The sequence below is a fragment of the Meles meles genome, chromosome 8 (genome assembly GCF_922984935.1).
Source record: "Meles meles chromosome 8, mMelMel3.1 paternal haplotype, whole genome shotgun sequence".
NCBI lineage: Eukaryota > Metazoa > Chordata > Mammalia > Carnivora > Mustelidae > Meles > Meles meles.
The window spans coordinates 73,231,687-73,257,140 of NC_060073.1; the positions used below are offsets into that span (position 1 = coordinate 73,231,687).

Here is a 25,454-nt window from a genome sequence, read left to right on the forward strand (position 1 = left end):
GTCAAGGACTCCAATGGGCCCAGCCAGGCCACACTGGTCATGTGCTCACTTACAAAGACTGGTGGTCTTTGTTCTGATGAGTTTTCCTGTCCAATCAACTGCTGACATGGAAGGAGTGTGCATTTTGGGAGAGGGAGGACTTCGGTGCACTGACTGAGGCTTCAGGAGGAAATTGGGGGAGGAGAAAGGAAGCACCCAGGGTCTCCTTCCAACCCGCCCCAACCACCCCGCCCCCCCCCCCCCTCCCACTAATCCTGTGAATGAGAGACGAGGGAACCTGGCAGCGGCTACAATAGTTAGGCTTGCTGAGGAGTGAATGGAGATAGAGGTTCTGTTCTATTATCATGACCTTAATCTTCGATACACTGCGAGGCTGGAGTGGCCTAGAAAATAGGGATGGCAGGTTATTGATGCCCCAAAACTCACAGAAGACCAAGCTGGGAAAACTGTCAAGATCATCCAGCACAGTGGTTTGTGGTGTGGGCTGCCCGTGAGAAACCCTGGCAAGCTTTTGAAAAGGAAACTTGCCCGGGACCCACGTTGGGGATTCTGTCTTAAAAGCTCCCATATGCTTTTAATGCACAGTGGTCACTGAGAACTACGGCTTTAACTTGACCCTGTTTGTTTTCCAGGTGGGGAAATAGGCTCAGCTATATAACGTGACTGGGGCTCATTCAAAGATCTCTTTCCTAACTAGGTTATAGAGTTTGGATTATTAGATCATCAGTGGCTAGAGCTGGAAGAGATCACAGAAGCCATGCAGTCCAACCCTACACTTTGACTTGAGACTATGAAGCTCAGAGATTTGCCTACAGGTCAGCCGGGAAGCAGGGCGAGGGCTCTACACCATGCATCCTGACTCCTCACCCAGTGCTCTGCGCCCAGTGCCAGGGCTGCTGGATGAGAAGCTAAGCAGACCCAGCTATGGGCCGTGTGCTTGCTGTGCTCTGGGGAGCCTTCCCAGTGGTACGGCGGCAACAGCTTGGCAGAGAAATCTGGTGTAACTGGATGGGGTGCGGGCTCGGCCAAAGGAATCAGTGCTTTGGTGCCCCGAGGATGGGGAGCAGAGAGCCGGTCTGAGGATGCTAACCCTTGCTTTCTGCCTGCCTTCCAATCATGCTGGGAACCTGTGTGTCTGTTCCTGACCCACTGAGAGGGGACCTGGGGTCCACGTGATGATGGGGTCAGAGGCCGTCCCTGGGTGTCAGGGGTCTTCGGACATTTGCTGAGGTAAGGTTGTCTTTGTTTCCCAGAGTGGCTTGAAGTCAAGATATTGGTGCCCACTGGTCCTGTGAAGGGCTAGCAATGGCTTCAGCTGGCATTTGGGATGCAGAGGCACGTGGCCCAGGGCCCTTGGGTGTGTGTACGCAGGGACAGGTGGTGGAAGCGGTTGAGATGGTCGAAGATAAAGAGGTTCCGATGTAAAAACAAAACGAGGTAAAAGAGTAAATAAAAGCATGTAGAGATTCAAGCACAAAAGCAAAAACAAAATGAGGCAATGGCTGAACAGATATAGTGAGGAGGAAACGGGAAGCCCAAGGAGGTGAGTGCGAGCCTTAATCTCGCCCCTTCTGGCCACTGGGGTGAAGGAGAAGTGATGAGAGAGTCCTGTCTTTGGAAGCTTGTGAGGAACTGGACAATGGAGAAAGCGCATTCACACACATTGAGCTCCTCTGACCTTTACAACGTGCCCACGAGGTGGACAGACCCTGTGATCTGGGCTCGGGGAGGGCGAGTAGCTGAGCTCTAAGGCCATGTGGTTAATGGGGTTGCTGAGCTATTTCCCCTGGGTCCCAGTCACAGTGCTCTGTCCACCATGAGATTGTGTGTGTGTGACCATCATGTGTGCAGGCCAGTCATTCAAGGGAACTTACATGAAGGCAAACATGCACATGTTAATCCCTCAGGTGTCCCACTGACCAGGGCCATGAGCAGCTTGACTGGGAATGCAGGAGAGACACGGGAAACTGGCACTGGGTTAGCAGGGACGTCTTAGACAAGTCAGCTTTGGTTTTGATCTGGGTAAAGTAAGAAGCTCCTTTTGGGGTCATGTAGGGCTCAGGGATAAAGGACCCGAAATAACGAGCCGAGGGCCTGCCACGGGCGTTGTCAGCATTCCATAAATGGTAGCTGTTATTGTCCCGTAAACATGTCACTGGATTTGCAGAGAAGGAAGACAATAGCCTGGGTTGGGGCCCAGGGAGGCTGGCTTTGTCCAGATCCAAACCCAACTTCAGGTGTGTTCCACAGAGCCTTGGCCCAGTGATGCCAAGGCCCACTTCCTCCCCTCGCCTCTCCCACTCGTCGCAGCCTCTAGGTCTGCACCTGTCCCTGCCAACAGGGACTCAAGTCCAGATCATTTCAGGTCCACATCCAACGAGACAGTGTGGTGGCACTTCAGAGGACGGAACTGCCTCAGCCGGAGAGGGTGACTCAGAGTCAGATGACAGAGCCGGGGGGCACAGCTGCTGAGCACCTAGGAGGGCAGGCCCTCGACACACGGAATCTCACTGACTCCTCACAAGCAGCCACATGAATGGGCATCCCTCCCATTTCCCACATGAGGAGACTGAGGGGCTGCTAAACCATCAACAGTCATTGGAAAACAGTCATCGGAAACGGGGATTTAAGGCCAAGTCTGCCTGGCTTCAAGATCCGTGTTCCTTCCACTACCGACAACGTAGCCCTCATCACCCATCAGGTGGGATCGCACACAGAGGCCAGGCGATGTTAGGGTTCCAGGGATGTGCACATCTCTCAGAGCCCAAGAGGAGGGTGGTGAAGACAAGGTTTAAGCTTGTGAGGAACTGGACAATGGAGAAAGCACATGCACACATGTTGAGCTCCTCAGACCTTTACGATGTCCCCATGAGGTGGACAGTTCCTGTGATCCAGAGTTGACCAGTTTGGTCCAGATGGAGGTGCCTGGGAGAGGGAGGGGATTCCCTCTCACTGGACAGCAGTCTTACACCCATACTGGCTTCCCCACAGCCCCCTCCTTAGCTGAGTTGCGTTTTGGACTCCTGCCTGGGCTCCCCCAGGGCTTGCTCCTCTTCTGAGTCACATGTTAATGACACTCAAAGGCCTTGCTTCAAGCCAGGCTCTGCAGGATCTATGGCCCACGGAGGCACACGCAGAGGGTGTGCCAATGGAGAGGAAGGAAGGGGCAGAGGAGGCTCCACAAAGCCCAGAACCTTCTGCCGTGTTTATCTGCCCAGGGATATTCAGGTGCCCCTAAGATAGCCCAGCATCTCCCTCAAGGTGGTGAGGCGATGCAGAGGCATGTTGGAAGTTCAATTTTAGCATCGGCTGGACCTGATTAGTTAGTTTGGAGTGGGGCAGGCCCTTTCACAGAGGACTCCATTGTTCCTGGGAACCTGGCAGGAATGTTTATCATTTCAGAAACCGAGAAGGAGCTGGCTCTCTCCCTCTTGGCCTTGGGGCTGTCCTCCTTTCAGATGCTAATCCATAAAGTCATTCGAAGCCAGGCCTCAGAGGCTGCTCAGGACTGAGGTGGAGACCGAATTCTCAATTCCTTCAAGAGCGAGGCAGGTGTGGAATCAACACCTGGAAAGCCGCCAAATGGAAACCTGGACCAACAGCTCAGATGTCACATGTCAAATAGTTTCGCTGGGTAATCATCTGAAGGAGGGTTTGTGCAAACACACGCAGGAAGTCTGTACCAGGAGCGTGAGGGAAGAATCCAAGCACACAGTTCAGTCTGCCCGCGCCTGCCTCAGCCCCGCACAGCCTCGGGCCCACTCTCTCCCAAGAGAGGCTCAGCAAACAGGATCTAGCGATCAAATATTCCTGGAGGCCCCAAAGCCCACCACATGGGACCACTCCCAGACTGCAGCAGGCAGTGGAGTGTGGTGGTACCTGTCCACATTCCGGTTCACACTGCATGGGTTTGCGTGCAGGCCTTGCTGGGTATGAGCTGTGTGACTTTGGGCAAGTCATTTCTCTGTGCCTCAGCTTCTCCATCTACAAGTGGGATGATAGTCATGCCCACCTCTTAGGGGACTGTGCTAATTAAATGAGTTCATATATATAAAGACCTTAGGAGAGTTAGTACCTGGCCTTCAGCAGACATGCATTGTGATTATCACCCTCTTCTCCTGTTCTGGGCAACTGCAGGTCTGCGGGGATGACAGCATGCCTTGTTTTCCATGCTATATGTCCAGCTTCTGTAGTACGCTGACTGCACCCACTCAGGGCTGACCTGGTTCTCTGGGCTGGAGTTGATGGTAGGGTCCTGTTTCCACCCATATGAACCCCCTACTCGGCTGCCACGTCCCTCTCCATTGCTGACCCACTGGAGAATTGCCAATGGGGCCTGAACCCAAGTGACACGGCTCCCGTGACTCCAACCCCTTGGGCTTGGGTGGGAAGTTAACCAAGCACTTTCTTCTTTTTGGGCAGAGACACTGGCCGATTCTCCTATCTCTTTATTCTCTATATCTCTCTTATCTCTCATTTCATCCACCACGAAGTCCCAGAGGCCTTACATTCTAGCAAGCGGAAAGGTGGATGTGCCTGGGTCAATAAATAATTTTGCCTCCATTCTTTGCTTTGACCTTTTATGGCCCAGCTCAAATGGCATGTCTTTGATGTGGCTTTCCCTGATTCTCGTGGTCAGAATTCTAACTTCACTGGTTGCTCAACTGTGATGTTGGACAAGTTCCTTTCCTCTGGCCACTTCAGTTTCCCCGTCTGGGAAATGGAGATACTGCTACCAAACTAACCTGACAGAACACTGGGAGGATCCAATATAATACATCCAATATGGATGTAAAAACCCACCTCCCCCACCCCACTACCTTGGGCTCCTTGCCAGGCACAGGCGATGGGGAGAAACCCAAGCAGGCTGACTACACAGGTGTCTACAAAACCAAGCCCTTTCCTGGAATGGCCATTCCTCCTCCTTTACTCATGGAATTCCCAGTCATTCTTCCCGGAGCAGCTCAAATATCATCTCTTCTGTGATGCAATCTTACTGCCCCCAGGGAAAATAAATTTCTCCCTCCCATGTACTCCCATGTAGTTCTTTGTCTCTATTAAATCTCTTTTTTAAAACTTTTATTATATTTAACATATCATTATTGCCTGTCCCCTCATTGTGCTAGGGATTTGCTGGAGGTCAAGAACTATATTTCATTCTTTGGGAGTAATTTCATGATGCCCAGTGCCCAGTAGCTGCTCCATAAATGTTCATGTACTCAAGTTTTGCTTTGTGTGTTCCCTGGATTCAAGAGTGGGCTCTGGAGGCAAATCCTGCTGTGTATGCAGGATCCTGACCCTATTATTAGTTCATCTGGAGCCCACAACTAAATCTACAACCCAATCCATGGAGTCTGTGGAGAAGGGCTCCCACATAGCCTGGGAGTGGGAAGGCTTGCTTTTCCACAGGATCTTAGCTGCAAACCAGTAGCGGCCATGAGCTACGGCTAAAGGACTTCAGGAAACAATGAGTTCTGGAAGAGACAAATCATGTGTGTAGTAAATGTGTGAGTTCCTTAAGTGTTCAATGACTTAATTTTCTTTTAAAAAATGTAATGGCATCTATGCATAATATGACTCTATGTTTAGCAATTCTTCCTCCTTCCTGTAACAGTCACTGAAGGCAAATCGACACGTTTATGCCGGGTCCCTTATCCATGCCTCACATTTTACCCTCAAAATGGCATCTGAAGTAGCTAGTATTATTACCTGCATTTCATAAATGTGGAAATTAAGGCTGAGAGAGGAGAAGGAACATGCCTAATGTCAAGGAGACTAAAACTCACAGCCAACAGCAAAGAATTAGGTCTTCCTAGCCAGTATGCAATGCAGCTTTCCTATTAGAGTGTCAAGTGCTTGCCCAGGACTGGTCTAGTCCACACAAATGGATCTGATGTGTTTCCAGCCCCCTCAAGAAATTTGCTTTCTGGTAGAGACAGCTGATATACACATAATTAAAAACATGAAGCACAAAAACTATAACTATGGACTAGAAAGAAGTATGTGTGAAGACTTGAGGGGGAGCACAAGGGGGGCGTGAGCCATTCCACCCCGTGGGGATCAGGGAAGACAGAGAAGCCTAGTCTTGGGGGACTTGAAAGTCTAGCCTCCATTCTGACCGACAGAGAATGAGGAGAGGAGAGCAGGCAGATGCGGGAGGCGGAGAGGACCACGTGTGTGAAGGGGCGGAGGGCTGGAGCGCCAGGCGTCCTTGGGCATGGGGAACAGATCAGAGTAGCTAGGGCATGGGATTTCTGAGTAGGAGCTGGGCTGTGACTCGCTCTTGTCAAAGTGCTGGACTTGTTTCTTTCAGCCTTGTAGGCCGCTGAAGGCCTCGGAGGAGGAACGTGAGCTGACCTGGACTGGGCAGGAAGGAGGGCCTGGGGGATCATTTCTGAGTAGGGACTAGGAGGTAAATAGGGTCCTGCATCTTCAGAAAGATACCGTCACTTCCCAAGGTCTCTGCCAGGACTGGTTTCGGAATGAGAATAAGAAAAACGGAGTCTCTCTCTCTCTCTCTCTTTTTTTTTAAATATATAGATACTGTATTATGAATAATATTCGGTATTTCAATTAAAAACCAGTTCTTTACACTTGAGTCCCTACCAGCAATACTCACACATGGCTCTCACAGATCATAGTAATAATACCAGTCCCTAAAAGTTAAACCATTGAGAAATTTTTCTTTTGGAAGTCTATAATGTGAACTGGTTCTAGATTATGATTTCTGTCTCTCTCCTGTTGAAAGAGAGGTTGAAGACCAGAAGTGCTCTGGGCCCCTGATGAAGCGCCCCCCCAACAGGATGGCAGGAGCATGGCTATTCCGAGGCATGAGGACTTGTGGGCGTCCACAGCTGCACAACCCCGACAAGATGAGGTCTGATACACTGCCCTCTGCCAAGGGTGATGTAGGGCCAGAAAAGGACCGAGGGGAACCAGCATTAGTCCCTGGGGTCTCAGCCTGCAAGGCTCAGCCCGAATGCTGATATCAGCACAGGAAGACTGTTTTTTCCAAATTAACAAAAGATGTTTGAGATCCATGATTCCATGTTCATCATACATCAAATGATATATACACACAGATTTATAAATTCTATGGAAACATAAACGACACATCTCTGCACAATACACTATATCTTTACATGTTCTAACACGGACCAAAACAATGTCCCATTACATATAAATAGAGGTCCCTTTTTTTATTGTCAGTGCTAGAAATATGTATTGATCATTACCAGGCATCGTGCGCTGAGGATTTTTGGAAAATACTCCCATTTTTCCTTTTCTTCTATACTTTTAAAAATATATCTTCTAAATTCATCATGGAAAACAAACAAAAAAAAAAACCCAAAACCAAAAAAAAACCAAGCAATCTTTTTAGAAAGCTGCCCCCAAATTCTTTGTCTATTAAAGAAAACCTAGTGCCAAATTTTTACCTAATAAAATGACCTTTTAAGTGGAATCTGAGTCAAGCCCCAATGAAGGAATGAATACTGGTTCTCTGAGTCAGCAGAGGAATTCAGTCTTTGGTATCCAACACTCCATTATTCAATGGCCAGAATTGGTAAGAGAGCTATCAGCACTGTGGAGATGACCAGAAAAGCAGAGGGTGGGGGGGGGGGGGCGGGGTTTAGGTGGATAATGAGAGAAAACCAATCTGAAATACCTCTCAGGACAACTTTGAACAATATGTTGGGCATTTATCATCTGGAGGAGGGGAGGAGCTCCGCTCTCCCCTTGCTTCCATATTAATACTCTCTCCACTCATTGCTCTGTGCCTGGGGTAATTTTCTGAGCAAGTGCTTAAAATCTAATGTCTTGTCAAGCCTCTAGTCAGGCACAGCCTCCAGAGCCCCATTAAGAAAAGCCAGAGGAAAGAATTGATTCCCGTTGAGGAGACAGCCCCTCCCTGAGAACATGCCCCAGGACGGCTCACCGGGGCCTGCGGAAGGTCAGGCCGTAGTGCTGACAGGCCAGCCCCACGGTGGGAGTGTACACGATGGGCATGAATTTCTCCACGTCTGACGTCAGCACGCGGTAGAAGAGCTTCTCGTTCCGGTCCTGGAGTGTCATGAGAATGATGTACCTTGGAAGGGGAGACAAGAACCAAGCTGGTCACGTGGGCCCTACAGGTGGGAGCACAAAGGGCCCTTGATGCAAAGACCCAGGGCTCCCACTCAGCTACTTAAAATGGCACATTCATGGGCAAATCACCATCTCTCCTCAGCATGTGTCTCATTTTCTATGAAATGAGGAGAGAATCATCTGCCTTATAGTACTTACTCTTATTCATGGTGTAGGCACAATTCTAAATATTCTACATTAATTCATTTAAAACTCCCAAGGACTTGTGAGGCAGGTACTAAAATGCTGACTACTTTAGGAATAAGGAGACTAGGCACAGAAAGATGAAATCGCTCCCCCAAGGTCTCGTGGCAGAGTGAGGACTTGAGTCTAAGCAATCTGATTCTCGAATCTCAACCACGGTGCCAGACGGTTAGTTATGTTATCACTATGTGGACATTGAGAAAAGACAACCAGGCTGGGGCGGAGTGGGGTCCAGGAAGATACCGAACACACCAGTGATGTCTGAACTGGGCTTTCCCACCCCATGTGGCTGGTTCCTGTCACAACCAGAGCTCACAAGTGTCTGAGTACTACCTGACTTCAGAAAGCATGCTCCAAAAAAAATCTCTTTCTCACCTATTCCCTGAAGCCTAAAATCACAAAGCCAGGAAAACAGCCTTTCATTTCACAGTCCTGAAAATGCAAAAACCTTAGGAGAAAAAAGACCCTGGGTCTGAAATTCATGATCGGGTGTAGGTAACTACTGATATCACACCCTTCCTGGACAACAGCTTAGGAGAGCCTACGGGCACTTGAACCCGGGCATGGAATGGGTGAAAGTGATGCTCCCATAGGGCAATGGTCCCTGGGTGTGGTAACAGGGTCCTAGGTTTGAATCCCGGCTCTGCTGTTTCCTAGTTTTGTGACTCTGGGGAAGCCACATGACTTCTTGGGGCCTCAGTCTCTCCTTCCTCCCCAAAGGCACTGGTCCAGAACTAAAAATCGTGTTTAGAAGGAAGGGAGGATCTCTGCTTAGAAAAGCCAGCATCTCAGCTCATTACTGGTGTAAGCATTCTCTTCCTCAGTAGTCATTTACACACATCTCTTCCCAGTTCTGCATTCAGTGATGTCGAGTTGGTAACTTGAAATCGGTCATGGTTGGGAATATTCACATCATGGAAATGGGCAAATGCTACAAATCAGGGCTCCCTCGGTGCCCCAGAACCAGTCAGTAAGCATTTACCAGCCCACCATTATCATTACCCAGAAGAAGCTGGAGAGCTTCCTTAGCATTTCCCTGAGCACCTGCTGAAATAAGGAATTCTGGGAATGAGTGGGTCAGAGAAGTCAGTGGGTCAGTGGGTCAGTGGGTCAGGGAAGTCAGCAGAGCGCCAGGAACAAGCTCTCTGGAGCTCCCACGATCAGGCAGGTCCCCTGCTCCCGGGGCCCTCCATGTCTTCCCCGGATATAGGTAAGTTCTACCTAGCTGAAAAAACCCAGAGAGGTAAGGGTTTGGGACTTCTTATTTTGAGGAAAGAGGATTTCACATTAGACTTTAATTTTTTGTAAACTTGACAGAAGAGGGAAGCTCAGGTTGCTCAATGTTAGAGCATGTGTAATGCTGTCGGTTGAATTCATTGTAGTACTTTCTGGTTGGCTCTTCAGGGTGGTGTAGCAAGACCCAGTGTGGGTAGAATAAACAAGAGGGAGTGAATCTCTGACCCGAGCTGCAGTATGGCCTTGGAGTTCATGGAAGTGATATCCACAGCATTCAGCCCTTCAGGAATGTGGGTGGGGGGGGGGGTAGGAGAAGTAGGCGGAGATTTCCTCATTCACTACCATTTGGAAGCAGTGGCTACTGTGAGGGGAGCACAGGAAGGTGGGAACAGGATCACCCTAACATGCTGCTGAGCTCTACCCCCAGGAGGACAGCCACACCATCAACAACCCCAAATCTTGGCCATTAAGCTCTACAGATATGTAGGGGGAACCCATATCCTCCCCCTAAATTTCCACTGGAGCCCATAGCAAGGTGCCGGGCCTCCTGTTATAAGTTACAGTTACTATGTAAGTGTTCTGAGCATGTTAGAATACTAATGCACTTAAGCCTCATCATAACCGTATGAGTTCGATACCACTTATCTACACATCATACAAATGAGGAATGACCTACTGAGGGGTAATTTTTGCTATTAAGTGGTAGAATGAGGATTGGAACTTAGTCTGACACAGGGGTCTAGTCTTGTAGCCATTAAGCTCCAAGGCCTCCTGCTGTGGCATAGCAGAGCAGTTAAAGGCAGACTCCAAAGCGAACTGTGTTAGAATCCTGGCTGTACCAGTTCATAGCCATGTGACTGGGAGGTCACGACCTTCTGGGGAAACTGGCGAAGCTGACCCTGTGATCCCTCAGTTGGTTCTTCACGGAATATCCTCCCTAGGAGAACCCAGAGGGGCGGCAGGGTTAGTTACAGTTCCCATAAATCTCTAACATAGGACATCCTAGGTCCTGTACGAGGTGTCGCTGTGCATTTGCACTTTGCTCCCCACAACATTCCCTTATTCTAGGGACCTGGACCATGGACCATTCTCCCGACACACTTGTCCCACTTGCTCCCCTTATTCCTGCTGAGTGAAATGCCTTCTATGAACCCCACCGCTGTCTGATGAAACCCTGTCTGTGCTTTTCAGGCTGACTCGGGGGCCACCAGTTCCCAGAGGACCAACCAGATTGCACCTGTTGGAAGTCAGTCTCCCTTCCCAGTTCTGACTATGCCTTGGTCCTAACAAGCCCAGTCCCTCAGGGAGATGGCCACCCTGTAGAAGGCAGGACTGGGGCTGGGATCTCTCAGCCTCTCCTCCTGGAGAGTACCAGACAACCCGTGTGCCACAGGAGACAGCTGAACTTGGGGCTTGGGTAGAGGGAGCGGACTCTAGGCACTGACTTGTCCAGGTCGCTCTGCTGCCGCTCATAGTATCTCATGATCCGAAGGAGCTGGACGTCCTGGCTCAGGAAGCAGGGGGGGATCAGGCCGTGGATTCCAAGCTGCAGCCTTTCTTCTAGTGTAAAGGCCATCCCCTGAGAGAACAAGAAAGAAACACACCCATGAAGGGATATGTGTGAAACTGAGGAGCAGGGAGGTCCCATCAGCAGAGAGCCAAAAGTCACCTTCTGCTGGCATTGGTCTCATGTTTTTCTCATGACTCGGTGGGGTTATGAGGTTTTAGAAGGAAGACCGCAGAGGTGAAAGGCCGTTTTGCTCACATCAGATCAAGAGCCATACTCTCAATATGACTTATCACCGTTGATGTCAACCTTGATCACCAGGCTGGGTTATGCTTGCCAGTGTTCTCTGCTGTAAAGTAACTTCTTTTTCAGAACTCTTCGGCATGGGAGATTTGTCTCTTCTCCCCCATGTATCTTTATTTAATCACTGTCTATATGAAAAGGGACTTGTGGGTATTTATTTTAAACTTTGGATTATAATCCAATACTGCTTTGTTTATTTTTTTTTTTTACTCAAATTTTTCCAGCTTTGGCCACTGGGAACTCTTTCAGTCAGTTCCTGTGTCCCTTCAACATATTCTCTTAAGTCCTTCCTCCTCCTTCCCTCTACCCCCCCCCCCCTTCCTTCTCTCTCTCTCCCTTCTCCGTTTCTTTTCCTCCCTTTCTTCCTTCCTTCCCTCCTCCCTTCCCTTTCCCTTCTTTCTTTCCTCCCTCCCTTGCCTTCCATCCTTCCTTCCTTCGTTCCTCTTTCTCTCTTTTATTCCCTCTCTTTCTCTCTCCTTCCTTCCCTTCCCTTCCTCCCTCCCTCCCTTTTCTCCCTTCCTTTTTCTTTCTCTCTCTCTCTTTCTCTTTCTCCCTCCCTCCCTTCCTTCCTTCCTTCCTTCCTTCATCCATCCCTCCCTTTCTCCCTCCTTTACCTTCCCTTCTCTTCCTTTCCCTTCCTTTCTTCGTCCCTCCCTCCTTCCCTTTCTTCCCTCCCTCCTTTCCTTCCTTCCCTTCCTCCCTCCCTCTCTTTCTTTCTTTCTTTCTCTCCTTCTCTCTTTCTTCTCTTTCTGTCTTTCCTCTACTTCTTACTTTCTGGCACAGGATGCTCCAAGGCCATCTGTATATTGCCTACCCTAGTCCTAGAATCAGCCATTTTTTTCCCAATGAAGCCTGATTCCTTCTTTGGAGCATGGCATTAGAACTCAAGATCTGGGCTCTATTTAATAAATGTGCTACTTACTACTGGGGTTTTGTTGTTTCTAGTTCCTCTCAGCTGAAAGAGCAAGGAAATGAATCTATACTAAGCTAAACATAAACTTCATCCAAATGTCTCTAGTCCATTACCGCATGGGTAATTCTAGCCTCATCCCTTCGCTAATCTGTAAATTCTCACTTCACCCACGAGAGATTTAGCTACCCCCACCTGCCCTCTATGTACTTAGTTACTAGATTCCAGTACACACATAGAGAAGTATCAGAATTGTTACCTTACGCCACAATGGGAATCAACTTAGTACACCAGAGTATAGTGCTTATGAGCTGTTCCTTTTGCCTTCAATCTTAGAAACTCCACTTATTTCCCGAATTACTCAGGTCCTCACTTTCCCTTCCACCCCCTTCACTGAGGTTGTATCATACATTTATAACACAGTTATATTCTCCTGTCACAATCTGCCTTCTTTCCTGGGATCCAACAACCTACTAAATGATTTGAGAAAATCTGGATACATTAAGATCCATTCCTTGTACTGTAAAGTTCTATGAGTTTTGGCAAATGCATAATATGTATCCATCATGACAGCATGTGCTTTACCTATCAATCCCGCCCTTCCTTGCCTTGGACCTCTGGCAACTACTGATTTTTTTTTTTTAAGATTTTATTTGTCACAGAGAGATACCACAAGTAGGCAGAGAGGCAGGCAGAGAGAGAGGGGGAAACAGGCTCTCTGCTGAGCAGGGAGCCCAATGCAGGGCTCGGTCCCAGCACCCTGAGATCATGACCCGAGCCAAAGGCAGAGGCTTAACCCACTGAGCCACCCAGGCGCCCCACTACTGATTTTTTTTACACTGTCTGTACAGTTTTGCCTTTTCCAGAATGTGAAACCACTGGGATCACACAGTGTGTAGCCTTTTCAGGCTAGCTTCTTTCACATAGCTGTAAGCATATAAAGTTTCATCCATCCATTTTTGGGCTTCATAATGCATTTCTTTTTTAAAGATCTTATTAATTTATTTGGGAGAGAGAGAGAGAGACCAAGCAGGGTGGGGAGAGAGAGAGTCCAAGCAGGGTGGGGAGAAGAGCAGAGGAAGAAGCAGGCTCCCCCTCTGAGCCACCCAGCTGCCCCTATAACTCCTTTCTTTTCATCATGGGATGACATTCCACAGTCTGGTTTTACTGTGGTTTGTTTCCCCATTTATCTATTCATCTTGGTTGCTTCCAGCTTTTGGTGAATATAAATAAAGTTGCTATAAATATTCATGGGCAGGTTTTGTGTGGACATGAGTTTTCAAATCAGTTGGGTAAATACGTAGGAGTGCAATTGCTGGACCATATGGTAAGACTATGTTTAGGTTTTTAAAGAAACTGCCAAACGGTTTTCTACAGTGGCTTCACTACTTTGCATTCCCACCGGCAGCCACTGAGTTTCTCTTAATTTCCACACCGTCTCTAGCATTGGGTGGTGTCAGTTCTTAAAATTTTAGTCACTGTAATAGATATGAAGAGGCATGCTATTATTGTTTTAATTTGCAATTCCCTATTGGCATATTGATGCTGAGGATTTTTTCATATGCTTATTTTCCATCTGTCTATCATTTGGTGAGGTATCTGTTCAGATTTTTTGCCCATTTTTTGTTTTGTTGTTTTATTGTTGAGTCTTAAGAATTCTTTGATCGAAAGTTTCAATGCAACCCATATCAGAATTTAAATGGCCTTTCCTGCAGAAATAGAAAAGCCAGTCCTCAAAATCATATGTAATAACAAGGGGCCCTGAACAACCAAAACCATTTTTTAAAAGATTTTGAAATGTAATACAAAGCTACAGTAATCAAAACAGTGTGGTACTGCATAAGGACAGATAAATAGATCGAAAGACTAGAATCAAGAGTTCAGAAATAAACTCACACATCTATGGCAATTGATTTTTTACAAGGACATCATATCCATTCAATGGAGGAGAGAACAGCTTCTTAAAGAGTGGGTGCTGGGGCGAGTGCATTTCCACATGCAAAAGAATAAATTCGGATCCCTACCTCACACCCAATACAAAAATTAACTAAAAATGGATCAATAACCTAAAATATAAGAGCTAAAATCATAAAACTCTTGGAAGGAAACATAGGGGTAAATCTTTATGACTTTGGATTTAGCAATGAATTCTTAGATGTGATACCAGAAGCATTAGCACAAAGGAAAAATTAGGTAAATTGACTTCATTAAAAATTTTTCATACAAAAAGGACACTATCATGAACGTGAAGAGGAACGCCTGGGTGGCTCAGTCAGTTAAGCCTCTGCCTTCGGCTCAGGTCATGATTCCAGGGTCCTGGGATGGAGTCCCACATTGGGCTCCCTGCTCAGTGGGGAGTCTGCTTCTCCCTCTGCCTGCCACCCCCCCTGCTTTTTCTCTTTCTCTCTGAGAAATAAATAAAATCTATTTTAAAAAAGTTAAAAAAGGAAAGTGAACAGACAACCCACAGAATGGGAAAAACATCTGGAAATAGCATAAGGCATTTAATATCTAGAATCTATGAATAATTGCTACAGCAGAACAATCAACAGAAAGCAATCCCATTGAAAAATGGGCAAATAAGCAACTTGAAAGTACATTTTTCCAAAAAAGATTTATAAATCGCTACTAGTACATGGAAAAAATGTCAGCATCATTCATCAGGAAAATGCAAAATCAAAACTACAGTGCGATATCATTTCACACCCACTGAGATGGCTGGAATAAAAGCAACAGTAAATAACAAGTGTCGATGAAGATGTGGAAAAAATAAAACCCTCGTACGTTGCTGGTAGGAACGGAAAGTATTAGCAGGCCCACCAAAAGCTAAACCTCGAACGACCATAAGACCCCAGCAATTCCACACCCAAGTATATTCCAATATATGTTCAAGGACTTGAACAGACACAGGTACACCAACACCCAATGCAGCATTATTGACAATATCTTCAAGATGGAATCAACCCAACATATGAACAGACCAACAAGATGCGTATGTGTGCAGTGAGGATTTATTCAAACACAAAAAGGAATGAAGTTCTGATCCATGCTACTACATGGATGACCGTTGAAAACAGCATGCTAAGTGAAATAAGTCAGATACAAAAGGACAGAAGTGGAACATGATTCCACTTACACAAAATACCTAAAATAGGCAAAGTCATAGAGACAGAAAGCAGATTAGAGATTTTTTTTTTATGTTTTATTTTTTCAGTAATCTCTACACCCGATGTGGAGCTCGAACTCACAACCCTGAGATGGTGAGTCGTACGCTCCACCAATGGAGCCAGTCAGGCTCCTGTAGAAAGAAGATTAGAAGGGCGAGATGGGCATGGTGAGTTTTGCTTAATGGATATGGAGTTTCTGTTTGGGATGACGACACAATACTGTGAATACACTTCATGCCACTTAACTGTACACTTAGAAATGGTTAAGATGGTAAATTTTGTTCTAGTTTCCCACAACTTTAAAAAATTAATAATATACAACACCTCCAAATCACTGAGTCGTACACTTTAAATGGGTGAATTATAACTCCATAAAACTGTCTTAAAAGAATTCTTTGCATGTTTTAGATCCGAGTCTTGTATTGCCCATGTATTCTGTAAATATTTCTCTGAGTATGTGGTTTGTCTTTTCATTCTCTCACAAGAGTCTTTCACAAACAAGCCTCTTCTGGTTCGGGAACTGGCAGGGAGACGGGGAATCAGTGGGGCTCATGGAATCTGCCCCCTGGCCTGGTTAAGCCCTATGGAGACAGTGTCTGCTGGCAGGAGTACAGGGACTGGTTCCCTAAGGGACACTGAGAGGCATGGGAACCACAGCTGTTCCACCTTTATCCCAACATAATAAGGTATCACCTATTGTGTAAAGAAGACCCACCCCTTCTACGTAGAAGTCAGCCAGCACAACCTCAAAGCTCCTGGCTTCCTCAGCCCCCTGGCTTTCTCGTGAAGGGTTCCGGTGGTGATGACAGTAGCAAGGCCCTGAGTAGTTGTCATGGGTGAAGGACATCAACAAGGAAGGGACCAGCATCCCCATGGGTGTTATGTAGGGAACTCTGAACAGACCTTAACTAATAATTAATGAACTCTATTTATAATGAGCCCCAGGTAATGCTAGGTTCCTCCTAGAAGTGCAGAAGGCTGTGTGGGTGATAAAGCAGACCTAGATTTTTCAGAGAGCAGTCTAGCTTCCCCCAGACCCCTTGGGGGTGGGGAAGCTTGAAAAGGCAGGGAGCACCAGAACACCCCACATTGCTCTGCCAGCTGAAAAAGACCTCATCTCCTATAATGACTACAAGCTCTTCTACGGAGAGTTCAAGAGTGACAGGGAGATGCAAGACCATTTGTTGATATCAACACCACATCCAACACCCACAGGGTTGCTGGTGATCATTGGCTCCAAGAAAAGGACTCTGATAAATACTCAGTCTTACCATATCCTTACAACCACACTGTGAGGAGGTTTTATAACCTCCACTTTCTAGATAAGAAGGCTAATAAGCAAGAGAGATTATGTCATGCTCTGGAAGTTGCATAGCTATTCTCCCTGTTTTATTGTTTCGAAACCAGGATGTGTCTTATAAAAATTTCTTGTGATGATTTCTTTGACTAGAGGCAAGTGACAGAACCAAGATTTGATCACAGGCTGCATTCTTGCCCTTACAGTATTTTCCTCCTAGGACCTTGGTGATACGGACCTCAGAAAATGTGAGTGGGGTGGGAGTGTGAGGGACGAATGGAAAAAGAAAAATAAAGAAGCAAATGACAGTTTAGACTCCTTAGTCACTCCTAATTTTCTCTGTTTTTGTTTGTTTTGTTTTGTTTTGTAACTTAGGAATCTCAGAATACTAGGCTCCTCTAGTGTTTTTAAAAAGCAATAATGATACCTCAACTTAATGAAATTCTGAAAAGTTGTCCCTCCTCTCAGAAGAAGGGCTGAAATGGTAAGAAAGATCTACCCGAAGATAGGCTCCACTTTCTTTGAAAGTATGACTCACAGGGAATTCTTTACATACTCTCCACACAAGAATGCCAAGCTTTTTCTTCATCAAAGTCCGAAGTCACCAGTTCATAAATCCCCTGTCCTGGTCACCAGCTTTGCAAGCTGGTACGACACTGAGGTCCCTGATCATTTCTCAGGAACCACCCACCGCCGCCCCCCCACCCCGCCCTGGAGACTGAGCACCTTCACCAAACACCATTAGGCAGGTGACTGTTCACTGGCTTGGTAAAGACTGCAAATCGTCTCTTCCTGGCCCTGGGGATCCCAGGAGGGCCCAGGCCCTGAATGATGACATCATCTTTGTTAATGACTGCTGTGGCTTTTAATAACAGCCTGCTTCTCTCTACAAGCCGAAGTTGTTTCTCTTGGCTGACTGCCACCAACTTCTTTTGTATTTGAGGAAAAAATTATGACTGTTTAGCAACTGCTAATTTCAGGGATTAAAAAAAAAACTTCTAGAAGCTTCTTTTCATCCTGAAGCTAATGTTAAGGCAACTTCAGATTTACAAGTTTGTACAGCAGAAATGCAGGCACTTCGCAGGTACCGTGGCCTCCAAGATAGGATTGGCACAAGCTGATTCACTAGCGTGTGGGAGAGAAGTATTAGAATTTATATTTCTCTACAGAAGAAATAAACTTTGCTAATTAATACTGAAAACTCCAGGTCTTTGTGTCAGAAAGTCACATAATTCCCATAAGGTATACCAGGAATCCTAAGATAGAAGTCAGGCTTGTGCAACATGGATTTGGCAGTGGGGCCCTTATTCATTCTTATCACATTGAGAAATTATAGTTTCTGTGTGCCTGGTTAAGGAAAAGTCACGTATTATATTATCTAGTTTTAATAAAGCTCTCAAAATAGAACAAGTGACTTTTGAAATATGGCCAGCTCTTTTAGTCATAGGTCAACCTTGCAGTGTTCAGCACATAACAGTAGGTACCTACAGTTGTTATGTTGAAACATTTGAAATGTTTCAGTTGTTACAGAGCCACTGCTCTGACCACTCCCTCAGCCAAGTGGATCGCTCAACCAGCTCTGGCCTCTTTCAGGGAACCTCTCGACCTCCTGCTCCTGCCACGATCCAATGGCCAAGGGATTAAAGTCTGGCAGAATGGGTGGCCTCCAGACCCTATTCTAGAACTAAAGGCCTGGGACTGTTTTGAGTGGTCAGTGCCTAGACTGTACCAGAGAGAATCTTTTAAGTCTCAGCCCTGATTTTCCCTTGTTTATCATCTTCTCTGAATGATCATCTCTGGTCCAGCTGCTGAAATCTGCCCATGGACTCATCATTGCCCAAGTTTCCTGGACAAAACTTTCTGACATCAGAGAGATTTCTGCATAGACCCCACCATCCAATGACAGGGCTCAGAGGCAGCAAGCTGCATCGGGCTGTGCCCCTGACCCAGCCTCCTGCTGTTGAGACACCCAAGCTGCCCAGGGCCCCTGTGACTTAGTTTTTCTGAGGGGAGACCTCCCCATCCCACTTGGTGATCTGCCTGGTGCTTCTGGACCCAGAGCCTTGTGATGCACTTGACAATCTCTTCTCATCCTTCCACAGGCATTGGTGAGTTCCCACTTTGTGCCAAGATGACCTGTTAGACACTGGGGAGTCCCAGAGGAAACAGGTGCCTCTCGCTGCCCTCCTGAGTAGATCAGAGGAGTCACGTGGATTAACACATGATGGAGATTCTGGGCTTCTGCCTTGGGCAAGCCACTTCTCTGATCTCCTTAGTGTTATGGGATTCAGTGAAACAATGGGCGTGAAGCACAGAGGCAGTGTTCCATGATGAGTGCTAGGTGTTCTCCTGGTAGCTGTGACTATTTTGTTCACAGGGCGGTGGCTCAGCATTCACAGATGCTGGAGATAAGCCCTGAAGGATGCTCAGGAGCTAGTCTAGTTGAAGGGGCTGGAGGAGTAGGGGCTGTGGTGATGTCACCACATCCCAGGTGAGTGCCCGTGCATGGCTGGGCAAAGCTCTTCCCCGGGCCCCAAAAGGCACACTCTTTCTGGTTGCCACGCACGGCCGCAAACCAGGACCCTGACCACTGTGCTCTGACGGCTTCCCTCCTCCATCTCCCAATCCACAGTCAGGGCCGCGAGGCCGTCGCTAACACCCCATATCACACAGCCCTCCCCTCTCCCTCAGGATCAGAGTCATACAGCTTTAGCACATGAATGTATTTTTTGATTGATTTCTTAAGCAGTAACTACTAGGTCCTAAACTTGGGGTGGTAAGCAGCAGGCAGTTCAAAGCAGCTCACACAGGTCTGCAGGATGGAAATCTCATCATCAGTAACAACAGCAACCGGTACATTAACTGAGCAATCGTGGGGCTGCGGCAGGCACTGAGACATGCGCTTCTCACTTGGCATCTCTAATCTTCATGGCAACCTTGGATTAAGAACCCTGTGATTATTATTTCCACATGTGGACTAAGAAACCGAGGCCAGAGGGGTAACTGCCCAAGGTCACACAGCGACTGGATGGAAGAACCAGGAGCAGAACCCAGGTCGATGGGTTCCCAAAGTTCACACTCTTTTCCTCTGAGCTGACCAACGAGTCCCGAGAGTTCACAGGTGAAACAGGTTGTTGGTCGAGCTGGCTTTCATCTGAGTAGAGGTGAAAGTATTCTGCTTCTCCAAGTAGAGGCAATGACCTTAACAGTGCAGCTGCGGCTGAGAGATCCTCTGTATCAGCCTCGGGCCCATCAGCCCATCTGCAAACAGGGGTGAGGGCACCCTGGAGATCACGTGACACACACACAGCCGTGTTTCCTCTGAACAGTGTTATTATGGAAGGAAGGGGAGCAGACACATGCATAACAGTAAAGGCACTCTGTTCCACCATCATGACGTCAGGCTTGGAGCGGACTGATTCTGCCCTAAGCCACCTCCATCCATCCGCTGAGAGGGGCTCCAGCTGGGACAGAGCTGTGCGCACCACCAGCTCCCAAACTGTACAGTGAAGGCTGATGAGCTGCTAGAGGACCAGAAGGCATTTTCTCCTCTTGCGTAGACTCTATCCATTTGGGACTTTCATGAGTTAGGGTGACATGGAATGTTGGAGGTAGGAAGTGGAATTATAAGGCTGCTGTTCTCTCGCTGAACCCCCCAGCTACAGGTTTATGAGGGCCCCCGAGCACACTCCTGGGATGGACGTTTGGGGGTCTTAGAAACTCATGCATTGGGAAGTCTTAGCAGACACAGGGCTGAGAATGCTGCCCCTCCACCCCAAACATAGTTCTGTGATCAGGTGCAAAATTACAGATCCTGAAACACACTGAAAATTCCCCAAAGTAGAGGATACAGGGCTCATTAGTGTCCAGAACTAACCCAAACCCAGTTTTGGGCTCAAAGACTGGGCTTTGGTGCCGTGGGCTGCAAATTCACCGAGGCTGTCTGTGACTGTTCCATCTATGATGTACAGAGAAGTTCTTGTTCTGGTGGGAAATACAATCCCATTTTCCCTCCATGGGATAAGGACCGGGACATGAAGGTGCCATTGTGGGGAAATGGGAGGGGAGCTGCAGATAAAAGTTCTACATTCAGTTTCTCTACTTTCAGGCTGTGTGTCCCTAGAGAGGTTACTTCACCTCTCTGAGTCTGCTGCCTTCACTGGGTGATTGTGTGAACCAAATGAGAATATGGATGCTCAGATTTCCTAAATTCAAAAAAGTGGCGGAAGGGCTAAAAAATAAAGGCTATGACAATTGCAGTTTTAAATCCCTCTGAGTTCAGGACCCTAAGCAACTGAGCAATTACTCTTGATGGTATTTCTTTCCTTTTTGTCTCTTTTCCCTTCAAGATAGTAAGTTCCTTGAGGACAGGAATTATGACTATATGAGCCGTGTGCCCTTTTTGCCTAGCACGACTTGCACATTTTTTTGCTTTGTTATTTCTGAAATGGTCTCAGAGAGTTCATGTCATTTTGTCCTAGACAGGGCAGGTGTTGTTATGCCCATTTATAGAAGAGGAAATTGTGGCTCAGATGTGTCAGTGACACGGTGAGGGCATGTGGCTAATATACACTGTTCGAAAGCATGTGAGAATAATGGCTATTCCAATTGTTTTGCCATCGGAAGACTGGTGTATGCACAATTGTTGGATAAGGACCAGCATGCAAGAGAAATGGAAGAACCCGTTCCTGAAATACTTGGTGACTTTAGGATTTTGTCCTAACCAAACAAGGGGAGAGAGGTAGATAGCTGGAAGCCTTATGAGTCATTCTCTTGGCAAAATTCTCTGTGGTGGTTCGAATGCCTCATGACCCCTTCTTCCCAAGAGACTATTATTTAAAATTTAAATAATATTGTTCTTGGCACCTTGAAGGCCCTCTTACTCAGCTGCCCCTCCATAGTGTAGCAGCAGAGGAAGGTGACAGACAGGGGAGCTGCTGAGGGCAAGGGAGGACTGCTTCCTTCCTCCCACAACACAGCCCCAGCCTGAGTGGCCTGGGTCAAAGGGTGAACCATGACCAGAAAGAATCAAACAAACGGATATAGTTGGGAGGGTCTCTGAATAGGCATTGTGCATGTATCCCCAGTACAGGAGGGTGAGTGCACGGGGGTGCCAGAATGGCACGTGAGACTGCCCAAGGACAAGTTCATCCAACGGAGCAGGTCACTATTAATCTGTTACGGCCCTGATGTCAACCAAATCCTCCTCCTCTGCATCCACCTGATTAGGAAGGAGGGCATTTTGACCTGGGGACGCACGGGAGATTGGAGCAACCAGTCTTTTTCTCTGTCATGACATTGGGAAGCAGGAGCTCGAGGCCCAGAGTCCTTCTGGACTGACTTTATAACAACTGATTCTATTTAACTGCCTCTTTAGGTTTTACAGAGCAGGTTTGTTTCCTTGGCTATGTTTGACAAGCCCCCCAAAAGGAAAAAGAATATCCCTATGACAGCGTTTCCAACCGTTGCTACCCATTAGAACCACCTAGGGAACTGTTAAATGTCCAGATCACATCCCACCACATCAAGTCAGAATTTTGGGGACAGAAACCTGGATGAGAAGTTGCTAAAGGTCCATGGGCTACTCCTAGGTACAGTAAGGGTTGGGAACCACTGCCCTATAAGGCGGGCTGTGAAAGTGTTATGCCCATTTTGCAGATGGTAATGCTGAGGCGAAGAGAATTAAATGATTTGCCAAAACCAAGTCCCTAGCAAGTTGTAGAAACAGGACTTGAACTTTGAATTCCATTTCAAATTTTTGGTTCATTAATTTTTAAGTAACCTTTCACTTAACAAGTATGTTTTGAGGATTAGCCATGTAATAGGCACCCGATATACAGTGAGAGACCAAATATATCTGGCCTCTGCGTCCATGGGATTTCAGGCTAGTGATCTTTTCATTCAAACCAGTGGCCTTTACACTCCTTTGTATTTTGGAATTAATTTGGAATTATGCAGACTAGTTTAGTGCCTGGAAGGCAGGGGTGCTCAGCAAAAGAGCAGAGTTCAGGTACACAAAGGAGGAGGGAGATAGGGCTTTGAAGACACTGGCTCTGGATTCAAACTGTGACTCTGCCCCCAGTAGCTGCGTGATCCTGGACAACTTTCTTAATCTCTCTGATCCTTAGTTTCCTCATCTGTGGAATGAAGATAGTAATACCCATTTCACAAGATTGCTGTGAGAACCAACTGAAACCCCCTGCGAGGTGTGCCCAGCCAATGGCCGGCACATCGGAGGCACTCAGTCAACGGAGCTGTGCCTGGGTCCTGACTAGATGCTGAGTGTGGCAAAGAAAGCAAGGCTGCATGACTGTCATGCTTCTGAGAGGTACAGCAGCCTAGAGCGTCCTTAGATTTTCCCCTCCTGTGTATTCTTCCCTCTCTAACCTCTACCCTCAATCCCCTGTTGTTCATCTTCCTTGGTACTCAGAGCTGGGCACCCAAATTCCGGGGTAAATCCTGGAATTTAAGAGTAGGCATCTGATAAATTTTAATTTATATAATTTGAGTATATAATTTATATAATAAGTAATGAGGACTTGATGCAAATCTAAAATGAGAGACGCTCAAAAGGGATCGGACTGCAAGGTAAAAGCTCGAGTACCAGGAATGCTATCTGAACTGTATTTCCATTTTTAAATTAGATTTGTATTACAAGAGAGGGCAAGGAAATGTGGCCCCGCAAGCTCACATGGCTTGTTTCTGTTCGATTCACAGTGCTTCGATTCTACAATCAGCCCTAAACTGGGGCTTTGTTCCCCCGTGAGATAGAATCTCATCTTTGCACTTAATGAACTTGAAAGTCTTCTAAAAAAGTTCTCACTTCCTAAATATCATTAGCTCTGGGCTCTGCATGTTTTGGGACGACATGCATGTAATGAACGAGCTCTTTCCCACCGACAGCTTCTGGACAGGGCCCCGGGATTCCCACACGGGCGGCATGGGTGGTCTAGAGCGACAGGGTTTACTCCAAAGGGACACGTGCAGATGGCTCAAAATAAACCACTCTGTGCCCGACACATTTAGTGACACTGAGCTGCCAGCCTCTTCTAAGACCTACATCCTGTGCTGAGTGAAATCAATATTTAAAGTCTCCTTTAAATGACCTACTGAGAGCTGGCCTGATTCCATACATCATTGATTGACCGGTCATTATGGAATAGTCTGGAATATTCAGTTTGTAAGTTAGTGTATACATTATGACTTAAATGAATAAAGATATTAATTATATGATTAGATGATGATATGATATGATTTAAATGAATAAAGATATTAATACTATTTCCTCAGTGCCTACTAAGGGACAGGCTCATGGTAGGTGTTGAATGAACCAAAGTACCACTTCAATATTCTCCTCCCACAATACCCTGGAAGTAACTCATCTGCCTGGCGGGACAGTGAAGAAGCTGTAGAGCTGGACTAGACCCCAAGGCCTGGGTGCCACTGAAGTTCATACTAGCGATCGCTGTTGTGCGCACACGACTTTGCACCACGTTCTGTGCTGTGGTTGCACATTCTGCACTAAACCTCATGAGTCCCATTAAAGACGAGGTTTGAGGGGTGCCCAGGTGGCTCAGTGGGTTAAGCCTCTGCCTTCAGCTCGGGTCATGATCTCAGGGTCCTGGGATCAAGCCCGGAATAGGGCTCTCTGCTCAGCGGGGAGCCTGCTTTCCCGCTGTCTCTCAGCCTACTTGTGATCTCTCTCTCTTTCTGTCAGATAAATAAATAAAATCTTAAAAAAAAAAAAAAAGAGGTTTCATCCGTCTACACCACAAAGTGAGTGTTTCCTGGCTGGCCTCATCCCACTACACCCCAGCCTTTTACCTTTAATACCTTCTTGAGTGAGAAAGGAGGGACACATGTATAGCAACACTCAGCGTTCTCCCCTCAAAGGTTGGGGGAATGACCAGGCCTGGGAAGAGAAATGTATTATGCGTCGCAGGAGAACAAAATAGAGCAATGTTTGTCAAACTCAGTCAAACTCGGGCTGTGAACTCAATTTAGTAGGAAGTAACCACCATTTTAAAAGACAATAGGGGCGCCTGGGTGGCTCCATCTGTTAAGCATCCAATTCTTAATCTCAGCTCGGGTCATGATCTCAGGGTCATGAGTTTAAACCCTGTGTTGGGCTCCACACTGGGTGTGGAACCTACTTAAAAAAAAAAAGATGATAAAGACTTGAGTAAAAAAATATCAGGTTTCATTATTAGTAGCAGTAAGGTAAGTCCTGTTTGTTTTTTTTTTAAGATTTTATTTGTTTACTTGACAGAGAGACAGAGAGCACAAGTAGAGAGAGCAGCAGGCAGAGGGAGAAGAAGGCTCTCTACAGAGCAGGAAGTCTGATATGGGTCTTGATCCCAGGACTCTGGGATCACGATCTGTGCTGAAGGCAGCTGCTTAACCAACTGAGCCAGCCAGGCGTCCCAGGGTAAGAGCTGTTTTTCTCACTATTTACATAGTTGCCTGCATGAGTGTATGCACACATGTGTAACGGGCATCTGTGGGTGCTGGCCTGTGATATAAAGTGCACTTTAAACCACAAGTGTGACTTCAACATTTGAGAAACACCGTAGCTCAGGAGAGTGATTACTGGATTGCCGGTTCGAATCCCTGCTCTGACCCTTACGAGTGGCATGTCCTAGGTACCTTACCTAACTTTGAAGGTTCTTTCTTTGTAAGAGAGATCGTTAAGAGTACCATTTCACA

The 25,454-nt window shown here is 46.9% G+C and overlaps 1 protein-coding gene across 2 annotated transcripts in view; it reads right to left on the reverse strand.

Moving 5' to 3' along the window:
• ME3 (malic enzyme 3) overlaps positions 1-25,454 on the reverse strand; it is a 217,150-nt gene that overhangs the window by 116,963 nt on the left and 74,733 nt on the right. For both annotated transcript variants that reach the window (XM_046017562.1, XM_046017561.1), the window contains exons 3-4: positions 11,010-11,143; positions 7,937-8,086 (exon numbers count right to left, since the gene is read on the reverse strand). In XM_046017562.1, the coding sequence (XP_045873518.1) occupies positions 7,937-8,086; positions 11,010-11,143 (284 nt within the window). The remainder of the gene's footprint in view (positions 1-7,936; positions 8,087-11,009; positions 11,144-25,454) is intronic.